The sequence below is a fragment of the Scyliorhinus torazame genome, chromosome 14 (assembly GCF_047496885.1).
Source record: "Scyliorhinus torazame isolate Kashiwa2021f chromosome 14, sScyTor2.1, whole genome shotgun sequence".
In the NCBI taxonomy this organism is placed as follows: domain Eukaryota; kingdom Metazoa; phylum Chordata; class Chondrichthyes; order Carcharhiniformes; family Scyliorhinidae; genus Scyliorhinus; species Scyliorhinus torazame.
The window spans coordinates 207,832,701-207,855,088 of record NC_092720.1 but is presented as its reverse complement, the minus strand read 5'-3'; the positions used below and the strand labels follow the sequence as shown (position 1 = coordinate 207,855,088).

Sequence of the window (22,388 nt, the reverse complement as noted above, 5' to 3'; positions counted from 1 at the left end):
TGGGAAGGTTGGGAGGAGAGGGCTGTGTGTGTTAATGGCGACTATGGGTGATCCCTGATTCCTTTTTGTCATTTGTTTGTGTGAACATGCGGGCTAATGTTTGGGGTTTGGTGGGAGGATGGGATCGTTGTTATTGAGATGGGGATTGACATATTTGTTACTGATTATAGTTTATTGTTGGTGGGTGTAAATTTGGGAGAAAATGTGAAAAAGGAGGGGAATAAATATATTTTTTAAAGATTGTGTTCGTGATTCCTCCCCCCCTCCCCCCACGCCACTCTTCTCCCCCCCCTAATGTTTGGGGTTTGGTGAGAGAATGGGATCGTTGTTATCGCGATGGGGATTGACATATTTGTTACTGATTATTGTTTGTTGTTGGTGGGTATAAATTTGGGAGAAAATGTGAAAAAGGAAGAGAATAAAAAATATCTTTAAAAAAGATTGTGTTTGTGATTCCTTTCCCCACCACTCTCACCATGCGTTCTATCATCCGCAAATTTCGAAGCGTTAATTTTAGACATGAGTCCAGATCATTTATACACATCAGGAAATTATGCTGAAACAGACCACCTAGCGACGTTATTGTATATTTGCCTCCAGTCACAGCGAAATTTCCGCCACTCGTCTCTACCTCCTATCCCTGAGATAATTACACACCAAACTTATTACCTTCCCTATAACACCAAGTGCTTCTATTTTAAGAATCGAGCTGTTATGTGGTGCTTGATTACCTGTATTCGAACACCCATTTATGCATATATTATTTGTTGCATTTCCTCGGCTTTAATTTCAAGAAATAACTCATTGTACACCTAATATATTTCACCTTAATGAAATACATGCTGTTCTTCCTTCAGTAACTGGTGCTTCTCCAAGCGGGCATTATTTTGGATATGACAATGGTCTTTCGTAGCTTTCACACTATGAACTTTAGACTTGTTGATTCCTGGTGGAAGTGCATCAGGTCTGTAAACCTATTATACACTCGGTTTTAAATTGGACTGGTAGTGAGGTTTCATTCATTTCTAGTTCTCGAGCAAAAAGCCACTGAATTCTGGACCATCTTGTCTCAGGTTTGCCTAAATCCGCTTCCTATATTGTCAACCCAGAATAAGTGGAACAAACTTTTCTTTTTTCTTTGTTCTAAATAAATTGATCCAAAAGAGCGAATCCATGTTTTCTTCCAATAATAACGTGCTATTGGGACAGTTATAAGATTTCAGACTAGAATTTTTTATGGACGAATCGGAGAAATTGATCATTAACCTCGAAAGTTTCAGATTGTTATTTGATATTTTTTATTATAAAATAAGAGCTGAACAGTTTAAATGTTAAGGTTTCATCGACATCCAAAGTTGAAGCCAGCATGGAAGGTTTGAATTGGCAATTCAACGAACTTGGATAGGAGACTTATAGATGGGTAGGACTGAGTCTAAATGTATCTGGAATTTCAACGTGTGGGAATGGACGAGCTGGACCTGAATTGGGGTTTCAATAAGGGATTATGTTCAGGAGATATTTAAGGATAACAAAATAGAGTCAAGTCAATTCAAGAAGTATTTCCTTTCTTCAAAAGTGTGCAATCTAGAAAAAAAGGATTCGGATGTTAGAAAAAAATCAACGGATATTCTGATTTTTACACACACACAAACATACAAAAAATCATATGGACATAGGCACGGAACCACACGCACAGACGCAACACAATCACGCACACACACACACACAATCACACACAGGCATAATCACACACGCGGCACACAGAATCACACACATAATCACACGCAGATGCAAATACACACACAGAGATACAATCACACACAGGCACACAGACAATCACTCATACAATCGCACATTGGCACACACAATCATTCACAGACGCACAAACACAATCTCACACAAATTGTCCCACACACAATCAAACACCGATAACGACTATCACGCACAAAGGCACAATAGCAGACAGCGACGCACACATAGTCACACACACACAGTGGGACACACAGAGGGACAAGGACACACAGGCACACATGCACACAGAGAAGTACACATACACACTGCATAGCTACAATACAGGCATATCAGTTTCTATTCGTACAAACACTGTGTGAAAAACATGTTTGGACGCGATGCATTCATCTTGAAAGTGTAATATCACGTTCATTGCAGCCTTTAAACTTAGACGCATAATTAGTTACCATCATAAGAAAAAGGGGCAGGGGAAGGCCATTCGGCCCCTTAAGTCCACTCCGCCAGTCAATAAGATCATGCCTCATCTGACGTCAACTCGCTTTCCAGCTAATATCCTCACCACCGACGAGAGTCAAGGTTGAGAGACCATCGTGAATAACGGGGATTGAACCAGCAAAGTTGGCTTTGCATCACAATTAGTTGTCTAACCAACTGAGCTAAATCAGTTGTAGCCCACCTGAGCTCAATGAACATTTACCCTTCTACTCAATATTGCTACTGTGAAAACGAAAGGACCACTGAAACATTAGTGCTTTAATTTCCTTGGTTTTGTTTGTATTTCCAGCAATCTCCACATTCCACAGCCTAGAAGTTACGTTCCTAACCTTTACTTCAAATAAAGATGGGTGTATTGCATGTTTAAATTTTTTCTTGTTGTTAGTCGTAAATGATTGGTGAAAATCTCCGTGCATTATTTTTCCAGTGTCAAATAATACAAGACAAAAACCCTCAGTGGCAAGCTGGATGTCTGATTGCCGTATCAATGGACAGGTTAATCTGATGGATTGATTATCGAATAATTTGGATTATCGAGGCAGTTTTCTTCCAAACCATGGTTTTGACAGACTACATGCTCGTTTTACTTATTTGCTTATTAAAGTGGGTATGGATGTTGTCTATGCTCTTGTTGTCTTGGCTGGTATACTGGAGATATGTACAATCTTTGTAGATTTTCCGAGTAAAGAAATAAAATTGACAAAAAAAACAACATACCAGGTTTGAGAAGGTCTATTACATGTCTCCATACTTTATACTGGGTGGGCCCTTGAAATTCTCCCAGATTCAGGCTGCCTTCCGCGAGTGTGGGCTGATAGTCTTCTTCACTAATAATGTAAATATAAAAAGAATAACAGTGGAAAATAAAACGAACATTTCAACATGCGACTAGTTGCTTTTGGTAAAGTCCCATACCTCGGCTCATCGTACGTATTCTCCTGAAACAGACAAAAAGACAAATGTTAACACACAGCAGGCAGCAATGCACAAGCCGACTAAAATAGACACGACTTGGCAGCACAGTGCAGCTCAACATCGCGGGCGTGTGACAGGGGAGCTGAGGCAGGGAGTCTTGCCTACAAGCACATTGTCAACAAGAAACAGAAATTGGTGCTGGGGTAAACATTTCCTCACATCCCCTCGAAAGCTGCGGCCCCTTACCTTAAATCAACCCCCCCCCCCCCCCCCCCCTCTGGTCATTGAACCCTCCACCAAGATTGGATTGGATTTGTTTATTGTCACGTGTACCAGAGGTTTCTCCTGTCTACTCTATCTATGGCCCTCGAAATTTAATACAGGTCAATCATATCCGCCCTCAGTCTCCTCTGCTTCAAGGAAAACAACCCCAGGCTATCCAATCTCTCTTCATAGCTGAAACTCAGCCCAGGCAACATCCTGGTAAACATTCTCTGCACCATTTCCAGTGCTATCAGATCCCGTGGGGCTGCACGGTAGCATAGTGGTTGGCACAATTGCTTCACAGCTCCAGGGTCCAAGGTTCGATTCCTGGCTTGGGCCACTGTCTGTACAGAGTCTGCACGTTTTCTCCGTGTGCGCGTGGGTTTTCTCCGGGTGCTCCGGTTTCCTCCCACAGTCCAAAGATGTGCAGGTTAGGTGGATTGGCCATGATACATTGCCCTTAGTGTCCAAAATTGCCTTTAGTGTTGGGTGGGGTTACTGGGTTATGGGGATAGGGTGGAGGTATGGCCTTGGGCAAGGTGCTCTTTCTAAGAGCCGGTGCAGACTCGATGGGCCGAATAGCCTCCTTCTGCACTGTAAATTCTATGTAAATCTATGTAAAATCCCTGCTATAATGTGGATTCCAGAACTGCACACAATACTTCAGCTGTGTTTAACCAACGTTTTTGTTAAAAAAAACAAAATCAGGGAACAGGGAAAATGTGACTTGATCCTGGATTTCAAGGAGAACTCGGAGCTTAAGGGTATCCATCCTGTGTGTATCCATCCTGGGGACCATTGTAATTACAAACTGTCATATGAAGAAAGGGCGGCCGTTTCACAATAAGAAGAAATGAGAATGGCGTGGGGAAGCAGGTTATAGCTGAGAATTGAGTTCAACAATTTTACATCATAACGTTTGCCCCCATTGTGTTCTTGGTGTCTGTGCTTGCTGCCCTCTTCCATCGTTTTTTTCTTATTCCCTTTACTTTCTGGTGGGTCCCCAGCTATTCGATTGCCCACTCCACCTATAGGCATGTCCGTTCCTCCCTCACTAATCCCATTAGCACTTAGGCCTTGCACCGTGAAACCTTTTTCGTATTTTATATCCCTTGCCCTCTACCCCATCACAGCTATTCAGCCTTGTTCTTCGCCCCGCCCTCCCCTTTCCACGTACTAAAAAAACTACTACGCGCCTAACTACTCTCAGTTCGGAGGGAAGGTCTCAGAACGGAAAGTTGAACTCCGTTCTTTCCTCTCCAAAGATGCTTCCAGGCCCGCTCTGCTTTTGTCCCAGGTGTCCAGCAGCCGCGGTATTCTGGGTGTGCTCTAGGGTTGTGTTAATTTTCCTCCCATCGGGTATGTGGGCACCCAGGTGGTTCTCAATCTAATTCGATATATGCAACTCATCTCCAGCTCATTGCACTAGCGAAGCTACGGAAAGAGACGCGGATTTTGCTTGGTGATGGTAAGTGATTGACGAGAGCGGGGATGAAATTAACAGGAAGTCTTGGCGCGGTGATCACACAGGGAGCAATTTGACATAATGTGCCATTGCGAAATGGCGAAAACGGCACCAGTGGGTTTTGTTTTCTTTGCAAACACAGAAATTCAGGGAGAGAAGAGGTTATATGAGCAAGTTAGCCGCGTTACCATGAGTAAAGTGGCTCCGTCATCCATATTCAATTGCATCTCTATATCCGATAGTTTTTGCTGAGTGTCTTGCGAATTGCCTTGGATTTGGCGGAGATTTGTTTCCATTCTGTCCAAAATATTACCCTTTTCCGCATTGAGTTCATTGACCAGTTTCCGCTCTTTTTCATCCAACATGGAGCGCAATTTGGAAAATTCATATTCGATGAGGGTTTGCAATTTGTTCGTCTGTTCCTGTGAAAATAACAACACGGCTTTGGTAAGGGGAGGTGAACGGTTACTACCCCGGGCCACAAAGACCATATTCAACCACCTCACCTGAAAGTGCATAGGGAGAGAGTTCAGTTCAACAGACCACACTGCCCGGACAAGTGAAACTTACATCGACGGATTGTGAAATTACCTTGATTCCAGATATGTTCTCTTGTTGCTTCAGTTCAAAATCTTGATAAGAGGTTTTCTTCTGCCTCAGGATCAATAAAGTTGCGCTGATTTTTTCCTGGAATTGAGATTGAGATGATGGCTGTTAAAGATAAATGGGACAAGCCACAGTATATTAAGAACCCGCCACGGAGTCTGTTTGTCCCTTACCTTGTACATGTCGATGGCTTCGTTCAGCAGCATGAAATTGTGAGCCGTGTGGCTTTTGCCATCCCTCCTGTCCAGGCAGTTCACGCAGATCAATTTCCGCTCAGTTTCACAAAACAACTTCACCTCCTCCTGGTGTTCCTCGCAAACTGGGAGACCGCTCTTTTTAACTTTCTTATCCTCTTGAGGGCTGGTAGTTTTCGAAAAACGGCCTGCCGAATGCTCATTGGACAGCGGCACTTTTCGCTTCACAGTCCGCTTGCATTCCGGGCAGTAAATGAGGCCGTCGCTTTGGCTGTAGCGGGCGATGCAGTCGCGACAGAAGACGTGCCCGCATTCCAATGCTACTCCGGCGGCAACGATCTTACCGCAAATGCCGCAATCAAAATCGCCTTCCCGAGTCGGCTTCGCGTACTGGGCGGTCATGATCCAAACTGCGTTGGCTCTCAGTGGCCGCTGTGCTATCTAAAGTAAGGAACTGAGGATGGAAGGAGTGCGGCTTTGCTATCAGTGCGGTCGTTTGTCTTCTGCGCATGTGCAACCTCAGATCGTTGACTGCCGTTAAGTCAAGTAGCTACTTCCATTTTTCCCATATATGGAATGCAAATAAACGTTTCCTGCTAGAGATGAGGAAGAGGGTAACGCGGCCGCGGAAATCCCCGGGACGTGCCCAGTGAATGGATGGTAACACAAGGATGTTGAATCTCTGCAGCGGAAATGTCCATTCAGTAATATTCCTCCCCAGCTCCACCCCTCTTCAGCTCGACCCCGCCTCAGCTGTAACCCACCTCAGCTCTATCCCTCCTCAGCTCTATCCCTCCTCTACCCCTCCCCAGCTCTACCCATTCCCAGCTCTACCCCTCCTCAGCTCGACCCCTCCTCAGCTCTATCCTTCCTCCACTCTATCCCTCCTCTACTCCTCCCCAGCTCTACCCATTCCCAGCTCTACCCCTCCCCAGCTCTACCCCTCCTCAGCTCTACCGCTCCTCAGCTCTACCCATTCCCAGCTCTACCCCTCCTCAGCTCTACCCCTCCACAACTCTACCCATTCCCAGCTCTACCCCTCCCCAGCTCTACCCCTCCCCCGCTCTACCCCTCCCCAGCTCTACCCCTCCCCAGCTCTATCCCTCCCCAGCTCTACCCCTCCCCAGCTCTACCCCTCCCCAGCTCTACCCCTCCCCCGCTCTACCCCTCCCCAGCTCTACCCCTCCCCAGCTCTATCCCTCCCCAGCTCTACCCCTCCCCAGCTCTACCCCTCCCCAGTTCTACCCCTCCTCAGCTCTACCCCGCCTCAGCTCTACCCCTCCTCAGCTCCATCCCTCCCCAACTCTACCCCTCCTCAGCTCTACCCCTCCCCAGCTCTACCCCTCCTCAGCTCTATCCCTCCCCAGCTCTACCCCTCCCCAGCTCTACCCCTCCTCAGCTCGACCCCTCCTCAGCTCTAACCCTCCCTAGCTCTACCCCTCTACCAGTTCTACCCGCCCTCAGCCCTACTCCTCCCTAGTAGCCGAGTTGGGGTGGGGGTGTGGGGTTGGGGGGGGGGGGGAGAGAGCTGTCGGAGATTAGGATTGGTGCACATCGGAAATAAACGGAATGCCGGGAGGTTGGAAAAGGAGAGTGTGGGGTAGATCTTCACTGGATACTCTCTCAATCTGAACGGGATGAAAATAGGGAAAGTCCAGCGACAGGATATGAGGGAAGCTTGCGCCACTTTTCCGAATTCTGATGATTGTTGGATGGATTTTGGGCAAGGGATGGGGGAAATCCGGGGTCATCCACCATCCCCAAAGTAGAACCCTGAGATGTATAACAAAGGCCTCCAATGCCACCCCTGGTCCTCAGCTTTCTCCCTGTAGCTTCCCCTGGATGACGCCAACCCCGTCGGAAGGCGGCAGAAAATCAGTTGCTCCATCAGTGAGAAACCTGCCCACGTCTTCCTGTTATTCTGGGAGATCGGGCCTAGCCGAGTAGAAATTTATAAGCAATTGGTTCACTGGAAAGTTTCGTCGAGATTGTAAAAATTGGATGGCTTTACTTATTTTTGTTTACTCATTCGTGGGATGTGGGCGTTGCTGGCTGGGGCAGTATTTATTGCACATTCTCTCATTGCCCTTGAGAAGGTGGTGGACCTTGGTCGCCTTGTTGTGCCGCTGCAGATCATATGGTGTAAGTCTATCCACAGTGTTCTTAAGAACGGAATTGTATGATTTTCACCCCGTGGTAGTGAAGGAACGTCGATATATTTCCAAGACAGGATGGTGTGTTGATTGCAGGAGAACTTTCGGGTGGCTTTGTTCCCATGCGCCCGGTGTCCTTGCCCTTCTAGGAGGTAGAGGTCACCCGTTTGGAAGATGCTGCCCAAGGAGCTTCGGTGAGTTGCTGCACTGCATCTTGGAGATGGTAATGCTGCTGCCACTGTGCATTACTGGGTGACGGGGTGCTAAACAAGTGGGCTCCTTTTCATGGATGGTGGCGAGCTACTTGAATGTTGATGCTGCACTCATCCAGGGAAGCGGAGAGTATTCCATCACACTCCTGACCTGTGCCTTGGGGAGTCAGGAGGTGGTTTGCTCCTCCAGAATTCCAAACCTCTGACCTGTTTTTGCAGCCACAGTGTTTATATGGCTGGCGCAGTTCAGTTTCTGATCAAGGAAACTCCCAGGTAATGCCGTTCAATGTATTGGGGAAATGGTTAGATTCTCTTTTCACAGAAGGAGGCCATTCGGCCCATCGAGTTTTCACCGACACATCGAAATACCACCCCATCTAGGCCCAATCTCCCGCCCTATTTCTGCAATCCCATTCTTGGGGCAACTTAGCATCGCAAATCCACCTAACCAGCACAGTTTTGGATTGTGGGTGGAAATTAAAAATGAACTGAAATGAAATGAAAATCGCTTATTGTGACAAGTAGGCTTCAAATGAAGTTACTGTGAAAAGCCCCTAGTCGCCACATTCCGGCGCCTGTTCGTGGAGGCTGTTACGGGAATCGAACCGTGCTGCTGGCCTGCCTTGGTCTGCTTTCAAAGCCAGCGATTTAGCCCTGTGCTAAACAGCCCCAGCTAAACAGCTAAACAGGAGCATACTCCACACAGTCACCCGAGGTCGGAATCGAAACTGGGTTCCTGGCTACCCACTCTGCCACTGGAGATGGAGATGACCTTGCCTGACAGCTTTGTGGCACGTATGAGACTGTTTCTTGCCACAAACCAGTTCAAGTCAGGATATTGCCTAGGTGTTGCTGCATATGAACACGACTGGGATATGCTTGTGTTAATCTCGCATGAACATATGTCGTAAATGCAGGAATGCTGGAAATCCGTCATGACGTAATAGACATGTGGAGCACGCTACAATTCTGTACCTACAAGAAATAAACTGTTTTTTTCTATCATTCCACACCTTTGTTTACATAATGTTTGCTGATTATTTCTCACTAGTTCGGAGGTTATCTGGAGGAATTCAGTTACCATTTGACACTTAAATAAATGATGCATTCGCAGCCCGGTGCAATCATTCAACCACCAGGTTGGGTGACATATTCAGGGACATCCGGGCACTTGCATTTGAACTGGGCTGAGGACTCTTACTGATATTCCTAGGTGGAGAGGGAGTCCATTTTGCTCTGGGCGAGTTCATGCATTTTCTGCAACGAGCGGTAACCGGGATCCACCCCCTCCCCCACACACGCGTGCCATCTCCCGCTCCTCAAATCCTCCCCCACTCCCGGCATCCACTACACCCCGCGTCCCCACTCTGTCCCCTCCCCCAGCGCCAACACCCCGCTCCCCGGCACGGACGCGCGCGCGCGCGCGCACACACACACACATTGTCTTCACGAACTTTGGAAGTCAAACAGAACTTGGCACCTGTTCCAAAGCGTCCTTGTGAATTTCTATGTAACAATCTCAGTAACAAAGTTGCAATGTCAAATATGCTTTCTGTAATAACACTCAGTTACTTTAAGACAGTGCTGACCTTGCCGAACTGCATCAGCCGGGTCAGAATGCGTTTCCAGAGATTGCTTTCTTTCGGAGCAACAATGAAACATGTCTCTTGGTGCAACGTCCAAGAATAGCACAACGGCGAAAGAGACCACTCGACCCATCGAAACTATGACGGCCCTTTGAAAGAGCAACCCGCTCGTCATCCTCCCCACCTTCCAACCCCCACTCCCAGCGCTCTTTATCCATAGGTTTTTTCCCCATCAAATATTTCATCCAATCCCCTTTGAAAGTTGCTACTGGATCTGTTTCCACCGTCCGTTCAGGTAATGCTTTCTAGATCACCCTTTAAGCCTGCCTTCTAGTCCTACTTCCGGTTCCTCAGTATCACCCAAAACCTCCTCCCATCCCAGCCAAGCAATCTCACCGGAAGGGTGCGAAAACGCCCCCCCCCCCGCCCCCCGGGCCAATGAGGAAGGCTTCGGAGAATTCCTCTCCAGATCCCCTCAGGAAATGGCAGCAAGTCCTGGGGAGGGCATCTTCCATGCTTTTTTTGTTGTTGCGACATCCTGTGTCTGCCTATCCAGGCGGTGGAAGGCTGGAAAAGGGATGCGAAGAAATTGAAGTGAAATCAACTGTTTCCTTGTCATTGCAAGAAAGATTTTGGCGCTGCCTACACACGAATGCACCCAAAGAACGGACAGCAGGTAAGGGATAGGCATTTTCCTGAGCACATGTGTTAACTTCTCAGAGTGAAGTGGTGAAAACTCACAAGGGTACTCTATCCAAATGTCAGGCGCCAGTCTTCTGCACTGGATGTCATACCGTCTACAAGTGGGAGTTTCCTCATCGCCCACATGGTTTGGGCGGAAGAGCTGCGGAAAATCACAAGCAAAACCAGAGCCGAAAATTCAAGGAAGTTCACCCCCTCAGCAACGTGGAAGACATTTATCTTTTTTGTTAAGGAAATATTGTAACGTTACGTATCTTTTCAATGAAATAGCGCACTTTGAAGGTTATCATTGTATATCTTGGTAAAATGAAGTTCTATAAGTGTACACATTTCCCCGAAGCAACGCGCGATCTGCTGAGTAGCGCCGAAGTTAAACCTGTCAGCCTATTCAATGATGTCTTGTGACTGAGTTCCTGTCTTTGAGCCAGTAAGCTCTGCGGAACTTGCAACACGTTCCAATGCGCGCACAGCAGGCAGTGAGAGTGGGAGTGCTTGGTTTGGAGTGGCGAGGCTCGAACTGTAGCAGATAGGCTGACAATATTTATCAGAAATAACAAACCTGCTCTGTTTGCGCAACGGGATAGATCTAATTGAAGCAGGACATTCGCCACAACATCTCGGAAAAAATGCAAGACCGAGTCAAGAACTGGCCCGTTTTTGCCACCGAAACTTGTTGAGCTAACTTCAATGCATTATCGTAATTATAACCTTAGCTCGTAAGTGTGCCTAACTGCCGCACTGATTTTAGACACTTTACCAATTCATTAGCGGGCAGCACATATATGTGACCTGGAATTTTGATTCTAACTTGGATTGTTTTTGTTTACGATTCAGCTCCTTCTGAACGCCATTAATAGCGGCGGATGCGGATCCCACCTCCTAACTCACGGCATTGGGTAAACGGAGAGAACCGAATTATCTAGTTGCTTTAAGACCTGGAACTATTTCCCATCCCCCACGCGCTGGAGAAATCGCGAGATAAGCTCCAGCTCTTCCCCGGTGATCTCGCTGAAAGGGCAAGCTCTTTGGACAGGCAGCGTATTACGTCTCATGCTGCCATCGCGGAGAGCGGCGGGGTGGCACTGGACGCGCAACGAAAGATAAAGTCCACCATGGCTTCCGGGTCTTCAAGTCTAAGCTTGGGCGATGAGCTGAATTGCCCCATGTGCCTGGATATCTTCATCGATCCGGTCATGCTGGAGTGCGGCCATGATTTCTGCCGTCAGTGCATCTTGCAGTGCTGGGAGAAAGAGAAGAAAGCGTTCTGCCCAGAGTGCGGGGAGGTGTTCCGAGAAAAGAACTTGAAAGCCAACCGGGCTCTGGGAGTCCTGTCCAACAAAATTCGCAGCTTGAACATCAAGCAGACCGTGGAAACCAACAAAGTCTTCAACCCTTTCTGTGACGAACATCAGGAGGAACTGAAGCTGTTCTGTGAAACTGACAAGAAATTGATCTGTGTGATGTGTCTCGATAGGAGAGACGGTCGGAGCCACAAATCCCACAACTTCATGCTGATTAACGAGGCGGTCGAGATTTACAAGGTAAGGAAGCAACTATGTGGTTGTTAGCTGGAGCTTTAAATTTAATTGGCGATTTATTTCCAATTAACGAATCCCCATTTCACTGCTGTTGTGACCACAGGATAAAATGAGGGGAAACCTGCAGGCTCTTAATCAGAAAAAGACTTCCATACAAAACGTGTTACTCAAGCAACAGCAAAGCATCTCAGAAATCCAGGTAACTTGTTAACATGAGAGGTTGTTCGGGTCTGGTTCTCTTGTATTAACCGCCCCCTATACCGCACGGTCCAATGCCCTCTGTTGTTGTTTTGCCACAGGAGCAATCGAACATTTTGCAAAAACACATCTCGTCAGAATTTACCAAACTGCGCACGGTGCTGGAGGAGAAAGAGCGGGCCTTAGCCAAGGAGCTGGGAGAACAAGAGGAGGACATTCTGAAGAAGATGGAGTCCAATCTGCGGGACATTCAAGAGCATCTGAATGACACAGAGGAGAAGTTGTCCAGCGTCCATTCGCAGTTAAATCAGCAAGATGCCTTCTCCTTGCTCAAGGTAAGGCGGTGGTTTAATGGGAACAGTTAAACTTCCGGGAGTGCGAAATCGTCAAATATTCAAATACGTCAGGCAGGCATTTATATGAGAAAAAATAAAACACTTTCAAGTGTTGTATTTTTAAAATTATTATTTATCTAATTCCTCTTACGCGGTTCTGTTGACTGACCAATAGCACCCCGATTTGGCAATGAGCAATAAATTAGTGCGAGTCTATGCCAGCAGGTACCTCTGACCTAACGTGGTGTTGTAAGACGTCTTACTGTGCTAACCCCAGTCCAACGCCGGCATCTCCCCATCAAACATCAACGGCACTTGTTCTGCCCCCTATCCTACTTCAGGTGGTTGGGAAATTTAGCATTGGAGGAAGTGCGGCCAATTTTACTAGTCTCTTCTCCAGCGATTTTCTTCTCCAAATCTGCACAGAACAAAGGCAGCCTCCGGCCGGCGTTAGTCTCGAAGGTGCAGATTGTTAAAGGTTCGCTTTGCTCGGCCGCAGCCCGTTCAGAATGTTCTCCCGATATCCCCCAAGAATCACTCATCATCTTACCTTAACACCCCCACACCCATCTGTGGAGACGTCGAATTTCCCTGCTCTCAATCAACCACTGGTTTCTATCCAGCGGGAAAACTATCCAGGTCAAACCGCGACTTGAGTTGCCAATCCGCCAAGAAGACGATAGCTTGGGAGGTGGTGGGAGGATTCCTGCTGTGATTCTCATTGTGGTAACCTCGGCGCACTTTAGCTCCCTTGCACAGTTTCGTCGATCTTTCCACCCAAGTTAGGACGGAAAATTGTGAGGGCGCTGATGAAAATTATATCTCTCTGTCGCCACATTCAATAATCCCGATCTATGTCCCAAATCCAATTCGATTAGCTCGAAAGCCTTATCTCTGCATTTCTCACCTACAATCCCACTTTTGTCAAGTCGGCCTCCGCGTCGCCACCCGCCATGGCACCAGGCCCATGCAATATCGTTCAACCTGTCAACCGCAGTTCTGCAAAGTCTACCCCAGCTTCCCTGGCATTGGGGGACCATTTTCCCGCAGGAATTTGTCCTGCATTACTCGGCATCTTCCGACCGAAGATGGACAGGAAACCCGAAAGACGTCATAAAGGGCCCTAAACCCGAAAGACGCCATAAAGGGCCCTAAACCCGAAAGACGCCATAAAGGGCCCTAAACCCGAAAGACGCCATAAAGGGCCCTCTGCCACCTTTTCATTGCGATTTCTGCTGGCCCTTCTGGGCAAAAGCAGGTCGGAAGAATTCCGCGATTTGTGGCCCTGGAGCTTTTCTCCTTCGCTACATTGCGGGTTGTAGAACAATAGCGCTTTGCCGCAAAGAAAGAGGTCGCAAGCCGTGTGTTTTTGTGCTGGATCTTTGCTGGAGCTAGTAAAGCAACCCCACCCATCGACTCTGACACTCTGGCCCTGTATCTCCCTTAGATTCAAATGGCCAGTCTAATGAGTATGTTCACTTACCATCATTTGTCATAGAATACTATTCATAGTATGTTTACAAGAAAATTAACATCCTAATTGACGATGTAATTGAGGCGACGTTTCAAGGCTATTCCTAGCCGTGAAACTGCTGTTGTTGATTCTCGTTGACGATAGGCCAACTAATCGATATACGATTGATATGTGACTGGAATATGTTTACACCATCAACGCCTCCTCTTGAATTAGGAGAGGAATGCTATACTGACTTGCCCGCCAATACCAACAGCAATAATGCATTCCAGCCCGTTCTGATTGGAATACGTATCCAGAAATAGTCTGCTTCTATCTTTCGGGGTTGGCGGGCGGGTGGTTTTCCCAAGCGAAGCTGATACGATTTTGACAATTTCAATAAAGCCTCATGCTCCACCGGGCTTCGTGATAAATCACCTGTCATGTGTTGCAATCACTATCATGCAAATGCTGCGAACTCCAATCTCTGTTCTGTTTGTTTTAGGAGGATCCAGATAAGGGAAAGAGGTATGAAAGACCGCTTCATTGAACCTGCGTAGAAATGAATACAGCTCCAACTTTTGTTACCTGTTTTTCAATCACTAACATCTCCCATTTACATTGCTAGCGAAGCGAACTATCTGACGACAGTCACAGAAGGCAGACTCCCTCTGGGATCATTCAAAGGACCCATCCAGTACAAAGTATGGCGAGATATTATGGACGTTATTAACCCTGGTAAGAAGGCATTTTGTCGCCCGTTAAACCATGAGTGAGTGCAATAAATTCAAGCACACGAGGCAACAAAGATTGAGCTTGACGTTTTCAAACCTGTATTTTTAACTTAATACAGGCAATTAAAGGACCACCGTGCAAAGACACTCGGTAAGTAGAAGAGCATAGGAGACAGGGGAAACAAATGGAGGTGCAGTGGCGAAGTGTGGGCTATAGATTGCTACACACTAAAACAAGGAACCTGTAATGAAATATAAACGAACCTTTCTAGAATTGGGAAATAATGAACTTACTGACTCAAAGTATGTATCTCTGCTACAATGCAAATATAAAGCCATGGAATCATGTAATGGCACAGTGCAGAAGGAGGCCATTCGGCCCATTTTCTCCGTGCACAATCGTTAAAAGAACCATTTAATGAATTGAACTTCACTGCCCCAATCGCATACAATGTTTCCCCGCTAATTTCTTTAATTTTAAACAATAAATTTAGAGTACCCAATTACTTTTTTTCCAATTAAATGGCAATTTAGCGTAGCCAATATACCTAACCTCCACATCTTTGGGTTATGGTGGGAGACCCACGGAAACACGGGCAAACTCCACACGGACAGTGACCCAGGGCCAGGATCGAATCCGGGTCCTCAGCGCCGGAGGCAGCAGTGCTAACCACTGCGCCACCGTGCTGCCGTTCCCCACCAATTGCGCTTTGTAAATTATTATTGCACCTGCTTCCATCAGAACTTTATTCAGTTCATTAAAGGTCGTAATAACTCATTGATTTTATTTTTTAATTCTCCCCTGGTGCGTTTTCTAATTAGCTGAAATGCATGCCCCCTGTTTATTGGACGCCTCGCCACTGCAAACAGACTCCCGCGTTCGCTCTTTCAACATCCTTTCTGATTGTAAAAATATCCTGTGAAATCTCCCCGTGACCGCCTCTGCTCCAACAAACACAACTGGAACCTTACACCTCACTCCATGTGACTGAACTCCATTATCTCTGGCACGATTGCAGGAAATCTCCAATTGGCCCTCACGAAGGCCACGACCTCTTTCCGAAAATAGGATGGGCAAATCTGGGCATAATATTCCATCTGCGTCCAAACGAGTGTAATGGCAAGATTCAGCACAACCCCCTTTCTTTGTACTCCATGCCTCTCTTTACAAAGCAAATAACAGAGTGTGACATGTTGTTAACAACTTGACCTGTCACCTTCAAAAATGCCTGTATGTGCACCCCTAGGTTTCGCTGTTCACTGCACCTCCTTTAGATCTCTTCCATGTCGCTTCTAATGCATTTTCCTATCAAATGAAAACAAATCTCTTCGCCGCGTTCAAATGCATCTGCCATTATCTCTTCCCATTTTATCTATGAGTATCACCGCCCCCGTCCCCCACGCTCTATTCCACTCCATGTCCTCCAGAATCATGTTCCCCGTTAGCTCCATTTCCTAAATTTCTCTCGTCCAGTAACGTTGACAGCAATGGTAAAACTGACCTTGGTTAACGGAAACAAGACGCGGTTGCATATAAAGCAGATTGTTGATTCCCTCTTATTCGTTTTGCGTTAGTTCCACCAGGGTTACTTTGACCTCAACCTATCCAATTGCGTGAATAGCATGGCTCAGAAACAAGTCCAGAAAATACATTTTGTTTAAACTGTTAAGCTCTTTTAAATGTGAACTTTTGGTCATAGATATGGGTTGAAGACCTTCCCAGTTCGGGATGAAATAAGTATTGCATTGTCAGAGGCGCGAATTGTTTTTTTCAGATGGGATCCTGGACGTGCAGACAGACACAAAAGGTCCAAGGTGGCCTATTTCAAAATCTTTATTATAATATTTATGTGAATCACCAAACCGAGGGAAACAGGTGTGAAACGGCCCTAAAATGGCTGTGCACTCGCTATTTCTGGCCGAGTTACATCTGGCGCTATATTTCCTGGGACATTTTACCGGGAGACTAAGACTTGAGCTGAATCATTTTCCAACCGGAAAATGAGAGTCCTCTGATTGATGTACCTGAATGTTTGGCTCAATCAGTGGAGTTAATTGAACGAAGCTTACGCACTGAGTCCAGTTATATCAATGTGGTGCAGTGAGAGTCTCCAATACTGTGAGCATAGACTTTGTTTAGGTGTGATTAGGTGGCGCAAGAATTCCTCTTAGGGCTCCAGAAGAACACAATGGACACTGGCAAACGAAGTCCACCTTTCCCTCCCCTCCCCAAACACCGCCTCCTGTTGGCAAGCACAAGTGCTGGACTTGTCCGTACGTGGCTGGCCTGGAGAGGCTACCGTCATACGCGAACATCCAATCAATGTGTGAAGAACGTTTGTGGCAAGTAGTTGAGGCCAAATGCTGGAAATAGTTTCTCGCCCCGGCCAGTCGAAGCATAGGAGCGGTTTTCAACGAAATCATGGTTGATCGTCTACCTCAGCGCTGTTTTCCAACACACTTCCTATATCCCATGATGCCTTTAAGATCCAGAAATCAATCGATCTCAAACATCTTCAATGACTGATCTCCAAAGCCCTCCAGAAGAGAGAATTTCAACGATTCACCTCACTCCAACCCACCCACTCAGTATAGAAATTCCTCCTCAACTAAATCCATTATTCCGGCAAGTAGACACATATTCCACCCATGCCCGTCCGTTCCACGCCTGCAGTTGAAATCTACAGCAAATTGCTATTTTGAGACTGCAAAAAAGCTGCTCCCTTGAGCAACAATCCTCCCTCAACCAATCCTCCCTCAACCTCAAATTGTCCAACACGCAAATCGGGCGGCAAAACGTTTGCATCCGTGACAGGCCTCCATCCGCAGTCTTCTGCATTGGCAGCAATGTAACTGAATATCCCATTGGGTTTCCGAGCTCTCTGCAGATGTGATATCGGCCGCCCCCTGTCCAATAAGACTTTTGCCCCTTTCGTGGTTATTCACCCAGGAACAGTGGATCGTTGCAAAGTGACACATTTGCCTGTAAAACAGCCCTGGCCGCATTTGCAGAAGAATTCAAGCAGTTTGTGTTGTCACCAAGGGTTGAAGGGAATCAAATTGGTCCTTATGGAAAGCAGCCATAATATTTAACATTAACTCAGAGTTATTTTGATACATAACAATAGAATCATATAATCATCCCCGTGCAGAAAGGGGCCATTCAGCCGATCGGAGCAGCGCCCGCCAAAAATAAGAAAATATTTTAACGCCACCTTCCTGGTCCGTATCATGCCGGTTACAACTCTTGAGATGCAGATCTACGTACCTGTTAAATGGGCATAGTTCCAGCCTCAATCACCAATTTAGACAATGCATTCTAGACGCCCGCACCCCTCTGTGTGACAGAAGAAATTCCGCACGTCCTCTCGAATCATTCTGCCAATTACCTAAAACCCCCTGGTAATTGACATGATGTGGAGATGCCGGCGTTGGGCTGTGGTGAGCACAGTAAGAAGTCTTACAACACCAGGTTAAGTCCAACAAGTTTGTTTCGATCACTAGCTTTCGGAGCACAGCTCCTTCCTCAGGTGAATCTGATTCACCAGAGGAAGGAGCTACGCTCCGAAAGCTAGTGATTCCAAACAAACCTGTTGGACTTTAACCTGGTGCTGTAAGACGTCTTACTGTGGTAATTGACAGCAAGGGGAAACATGCCTTTCCAGTCCACACTGTCTGGGCCTCTCAGAATTTTGTTCATCTCAATTAGTCCGCCCCTTAGATCCCTCTACTCCAAGGAAAACAACCCTGACCTAACCAAGGCCTTCTTTACGCGACCGCTCGTGAATAATCTGTCACACATCACATTCAAATTATTTCCGTAAAGAAAAATAACGGTTATTTGAAAACATATAACTGCTCATTTACTTTGCTTCTGGGCATCAGGTAGTTGTGGAAGGTCAGAATGTTCCATTTAGAATGCGCTTCCCAGTCTCCCATTGTAGATTGAAGAAGGGAGCAAATAGAACAACAAAAAGACATTGTGCTTTGCACAATAAACCCGGTTCTCTGCTTAAATCGTTGACGAAATATTTTCTTTCACCTTCGCTCAGCTCCCGCCGCCCTGACCATGGACCCGAGCACAGCCCATCCCCAGCTCGTCCTGTCCGAGGACCGGACCAGTGTGAAATTCGGAGAGAAATCGCGCTCCGCCCCGGATGCCACCGAACCGTCCGAACGCGAACTGAGTGTCCTGGGATCCGTAGGATTCACGTCGGGGCGACACTACTGGGAGGTGAACGTGGGAAGTAAAACATCGTGGGAAGTGGGCGTGGTCAAAGACACCTTCCGAAAACGTGGCTCAAGGTCGGCACAAGATGGAGGATGCTGGATACTTGGCATGAAAAATGGAAACGAGTATTGGGCTTCTACAGCCAATCCCACACGTGTTGTCTTAAACGCGAAGCCCAAGAAAGTCGGGGTGTACCTGGACTATGAGGGTGGACAGCTGTCGTTCTACAACGCGAACAACATGTCCACCCTCTTTACATTCATTGACTCATTTAGTGGCAAAATGTACCCTTACTTCAGCCCTGGTTCCAACGAGGACCGGAAAAACACAGATCCTCTAATCATCATGCAACTGAAAAACCTTTAACAGCCAATGTCGTTATTTTTACTTCATAAGACCGCATTGTAGACGCTTTTTATTCTCAAGGTTTTTTTTGTGTGCGTGTAACAATCTCAGTTGTAAATTCGTTTCCAGTCGGTTTGGAAGGAATCGGCTCAGTGCGCAGGTCTCCAGGACCACGTTCCAAATCACCTTTTGTGCGATCATGTCAATGGGTATTTCCAAACAATCGCTCAGCGCTTCACAACAGAACTTGATCTTAACCCATGCAAAACCCCATTCCCTTAACAAAGAGCAATTCGGAATTTCTTCCTCTGTCTTCTGTTGGCTTTGACCTGCCTATTTGTATTGCTTTGCTCCAGTCTTCCCATTATTACATCATCACTGATAGTTCATTCATGTCTTTCTCCACAATTTTCTAGTTTTTCGATAAACCTCCAACCTCGTCCTATGAGGAGAGATTGAGCTGTTTAGGCCGATACTCTCTCGAGTTTAGAAGAATGAGCAGAGATCTAAGTGAGATATATAAGATGATCAGATTTATTGACCAAGTAGACGGGAAGCTGATGTTTCCTCATGTGGGACATTCCAGAACGAGAGGTCATAGTTTCAGGAGAAACACAAATGCTTCTCTGAAAGGTTCGTGAATCTGTGGAATCCATTGCTCCAGACTGTCGTGGGCGCCGGGGCTCTGAGTAAACCTAAGGAGGTGATGGACAGATCTTTCATTAGTAATGGGTTGAATAGTTATGGAGAACGGGCAGTAAAGTCGATTTCAGGCCGAGATGAGATCAGCTATCTTCTTATTGAACGGTGAGCGGGCTCGAGAGGCTGAATTGCCTATATTCCTGCTCGAAGTTCTTATATTCGTCTGTTGTTGTTTAATCCTAGAATCTCTCCGGGTCTCCCACTTTGTGCATCTTCATTTCCCTTTCATTCCTTCTCTCGTGCGTTACTGCCTTCTTTAGTTATCTTTGGCGATGGCGTGAGACAGTTTATTTAGGGAGACATAGTAACTGCGGGAGCGTGCACATTTGCGTGCATCTATGTATAGCGATAGTAGAAGCTCCATCAAACTAAGAATCTCTCCCGCTCTTACCGCCTGCCATTGGAGTGTGCTGGCGGGATTAGCAGGGTCCTGTTCAAACTGATTAGCCGCGTTATCAAAGCACCCTCCTGGGGAACTGGAAGCCAGAGCTGATTAGTAAGTTCGAAGAGGATGCAAAAATTGGTGGACTTGCGGATAGCGAAGAGGATTGTCAGAGGATGCAGCAGGATATAAACAGGTTGGAGTCTTGGGCAGAGAAATGGCAGGTGGAGTTTTACCCGGACAAGTGTGATGTAATGCACCTTGGAAGGTCCAATGCATGTCGGAATTACACAATAAATGGTAGAACTCTTACGAGTACTGGCAGGCAGAGAGATCTGTCGGTGCATGTCCACCGATCACTGAAAGTGTCAACGCTTGTGGATAAGGTGGCCAAGAAAGCATACAGCATGCTGGCCTTCATCGGTCGGGGCATTGAATATAAAATTTGACAAGTCATGTTGCAGCTGTACAGGACCTTAGTTAGGCCTCACTTGGAATATTGTGGACACTTCTGGTCGCCACACTACCAGAAGGATGTGGATGCTTTGGAGAGGGTACAGAAGCGGTTTACTAGCATGTTGCATGGTTTGGAGGGCATTAGCTATGAGAAAAACAGAGGTTGAGAGGCGACCTAATAGAGGTCTACAAGATTCTGTGGCATAGACAGAGTGGATAGTCAGTGCTCTTTCTTAGGGTAGGAGAGTCACGTACTAGGGGACATAGGTTTAAAGTGCATGGGGGAAAGTTTAGAACTAATGTGCAAGACAAGGTTTTTTACACAGAGGGTGGTAAATATATGGAACACTGCCCGTGGACTTGGTGGGAGCGGGTACAATAGCAGAATTTAAGGGGCATCTAGACAAATATATGAATAGGGTGGAAATAGAAGGATACGGGCTGTGTAAGAGCAAGCGGTTTTAGTTTAGGCAGGTACCATGGTCGGCGCAGGCTGAGGGCCCATGGGCCTGTTCCTGTGCTGTATTGTTCTTTGTTCAGGCTCAGAGGCTGAGAAGCCACCCCTCTGAGCCACGGGGCCCCATTCACCTGCCCACACGCTCTCCCAAATGTGTCCTTTCCCTCCAGTGAGACTTATCTTTCCACAAGCGATTTCACCCAAACTCTGCAGCCCAATAGGGCAATTTCCGGTGACAGCTGGAAAACTGTGGTGAGCGCAGCTGGCGTTTGAGCAGCTACGCTTATAGTATACATCGTCTTTCAGCAATAGAAAGCACCGACCCTGTCTCCCAGTTTTTGGTATTATTGGGTTTGTTTTATTTTATCGAATGCGGGGACTTGCTGACGTTAAAACCGAATCTCCGAAATTACACAGTCAGATGTTCGTACTGTGGAAGTACTTGACATTCTTCCTTCCAAAATGTTAAAGGTAGTGCTAAAGAGTTTCCATGTACCCAGGCCAATAGCAGTGACACTAATTTCGGAATTCTAGTGATTGGCATCCTGGGCCGATAATGTCGGCGCACAGCGTCATTGCCACTGTCCAAGGCGTTCTTCAAGTTACTGTTGAGTTGTTACACGGATAGATTTATCGGACTTTATCTGGTAGCTGCGTTCATAAAACATTGAGAAAGATTGATTTTCTCCATATTTCCACCCGAAAAGACTTAAAATGTCATTTTGAAGTAGTAAGGATGACCATCAATCTGTGCCACGTGGCACTCGGGAAAATGTCCAATTGGAAATATGTCTAAAATCTGAGTGGGAGTGGTTATGGCGATGGAAGAGATCAGAAGCATTGTCAAAAGTGTCTGGTTGAACATTTAATTGGAACGTCATTTCCGGCATATATAGATGAGATAATGGTGGCGGTGGGGAGGAGAGTTTCGACCCTCGCTTGGCCAACGTGGAAGTATCGCGCTGGATTGCAGCGCTGCTTCCCCCCCCCCCCCCCCCCCATCAAAATCAACTCGCTCTTGAAGCAATTGTGCCTTTATAAGTGTGTGGTTGGGGGGGGGGGGGGGTTCGGGGGCAGATGGCCTTTGGTCAAAATGCTGCCTGCATCAATAAATCACTTTTACCGCGAACAGAATTATTCAAGCATTTCAATACGGCTCGAAAACCCAAATGGGTTAAAGAATGCTTTACCCCGCAAGTCAGTCTAGACACCA

General features: G+C 46.7%; 2 protein-coding genes across 3 annotated transcripts; one reads left to right on the top strand and one right to left on the bottom strand.

Moving 5' to 3' along the window:
- Positions 1 to 1,281: 1,281 nt before the first annotated feature.
- Positions 1,282 to 6,361, bottom strand: LOC140390410 (zinc-binding protein A33-like). Its single transcript, XM_072475558.1, has 6 exons — positions 5,671 to 6,361; positions 5,483 to 5,578; positions 5,080 to 5,313; positions 3,163 to 3,185; positions 2,965 to 3,074; positions 1,282 to 1,584 (listed from the first exon to the last, which is right to left on the bottom strand). The coding sequence occupies exons 1-6, from the start codon at positions 6,091 to 6,093 to the stop codon at positions 1,550 to 1,552; spliced, it is 921 nt and encodes a 306-aa protein (XP_072331659.1). The 5' UTR covers positions 6,094 to 6,361; the 3' UTR covers positions 1,282 to 1,549.
- A 4,509-nt stretch (positions 6,362 to 10,870) lies between these two features.
- On the top strand, positions 10,871 to 22,131 carry LOC140390403 (zinc-binding protein A33-like). 2 transcript variants are annotated; one of them, XM_072475549.1, is made up of 7 exons: positions 10,871 to 11,060; positions 11,179 to 11,885; positions 11,986 to 12,081; positions 12,182 to 12,415; positions 14,374 to 14,396; positions 14,497 to 14,606; positions 18,655 to 22,131. In XM_072475549.1, the coding sequence occupies exons 2-7, from the start codon at positions 11,457 to 11,459 to the stop codon at positions 19,197 to 19,199; spliced, it is 1,437 nt and encodes a 478-aa protein (XP_072331650.1). In that variant the 5' UTR covers positions 10,871 to 11,060; positions 11,179 to 11,456; the 3' UTR covers positions 19,200 to 22,131. The 2 variants fall into 2 exon arrangements, with proteins under 2 accessions (XP_072331650.1, XP_072331651.1); XM_072475550.1 differs by adding an exon at positions 14,722 to 14,753 and having other exon boundaries at positions 10,871 to 11,885; positions 18,655 to 18,705.
- Positions 22,132 to 22,388: the final 257 nt, after the last annotated feature.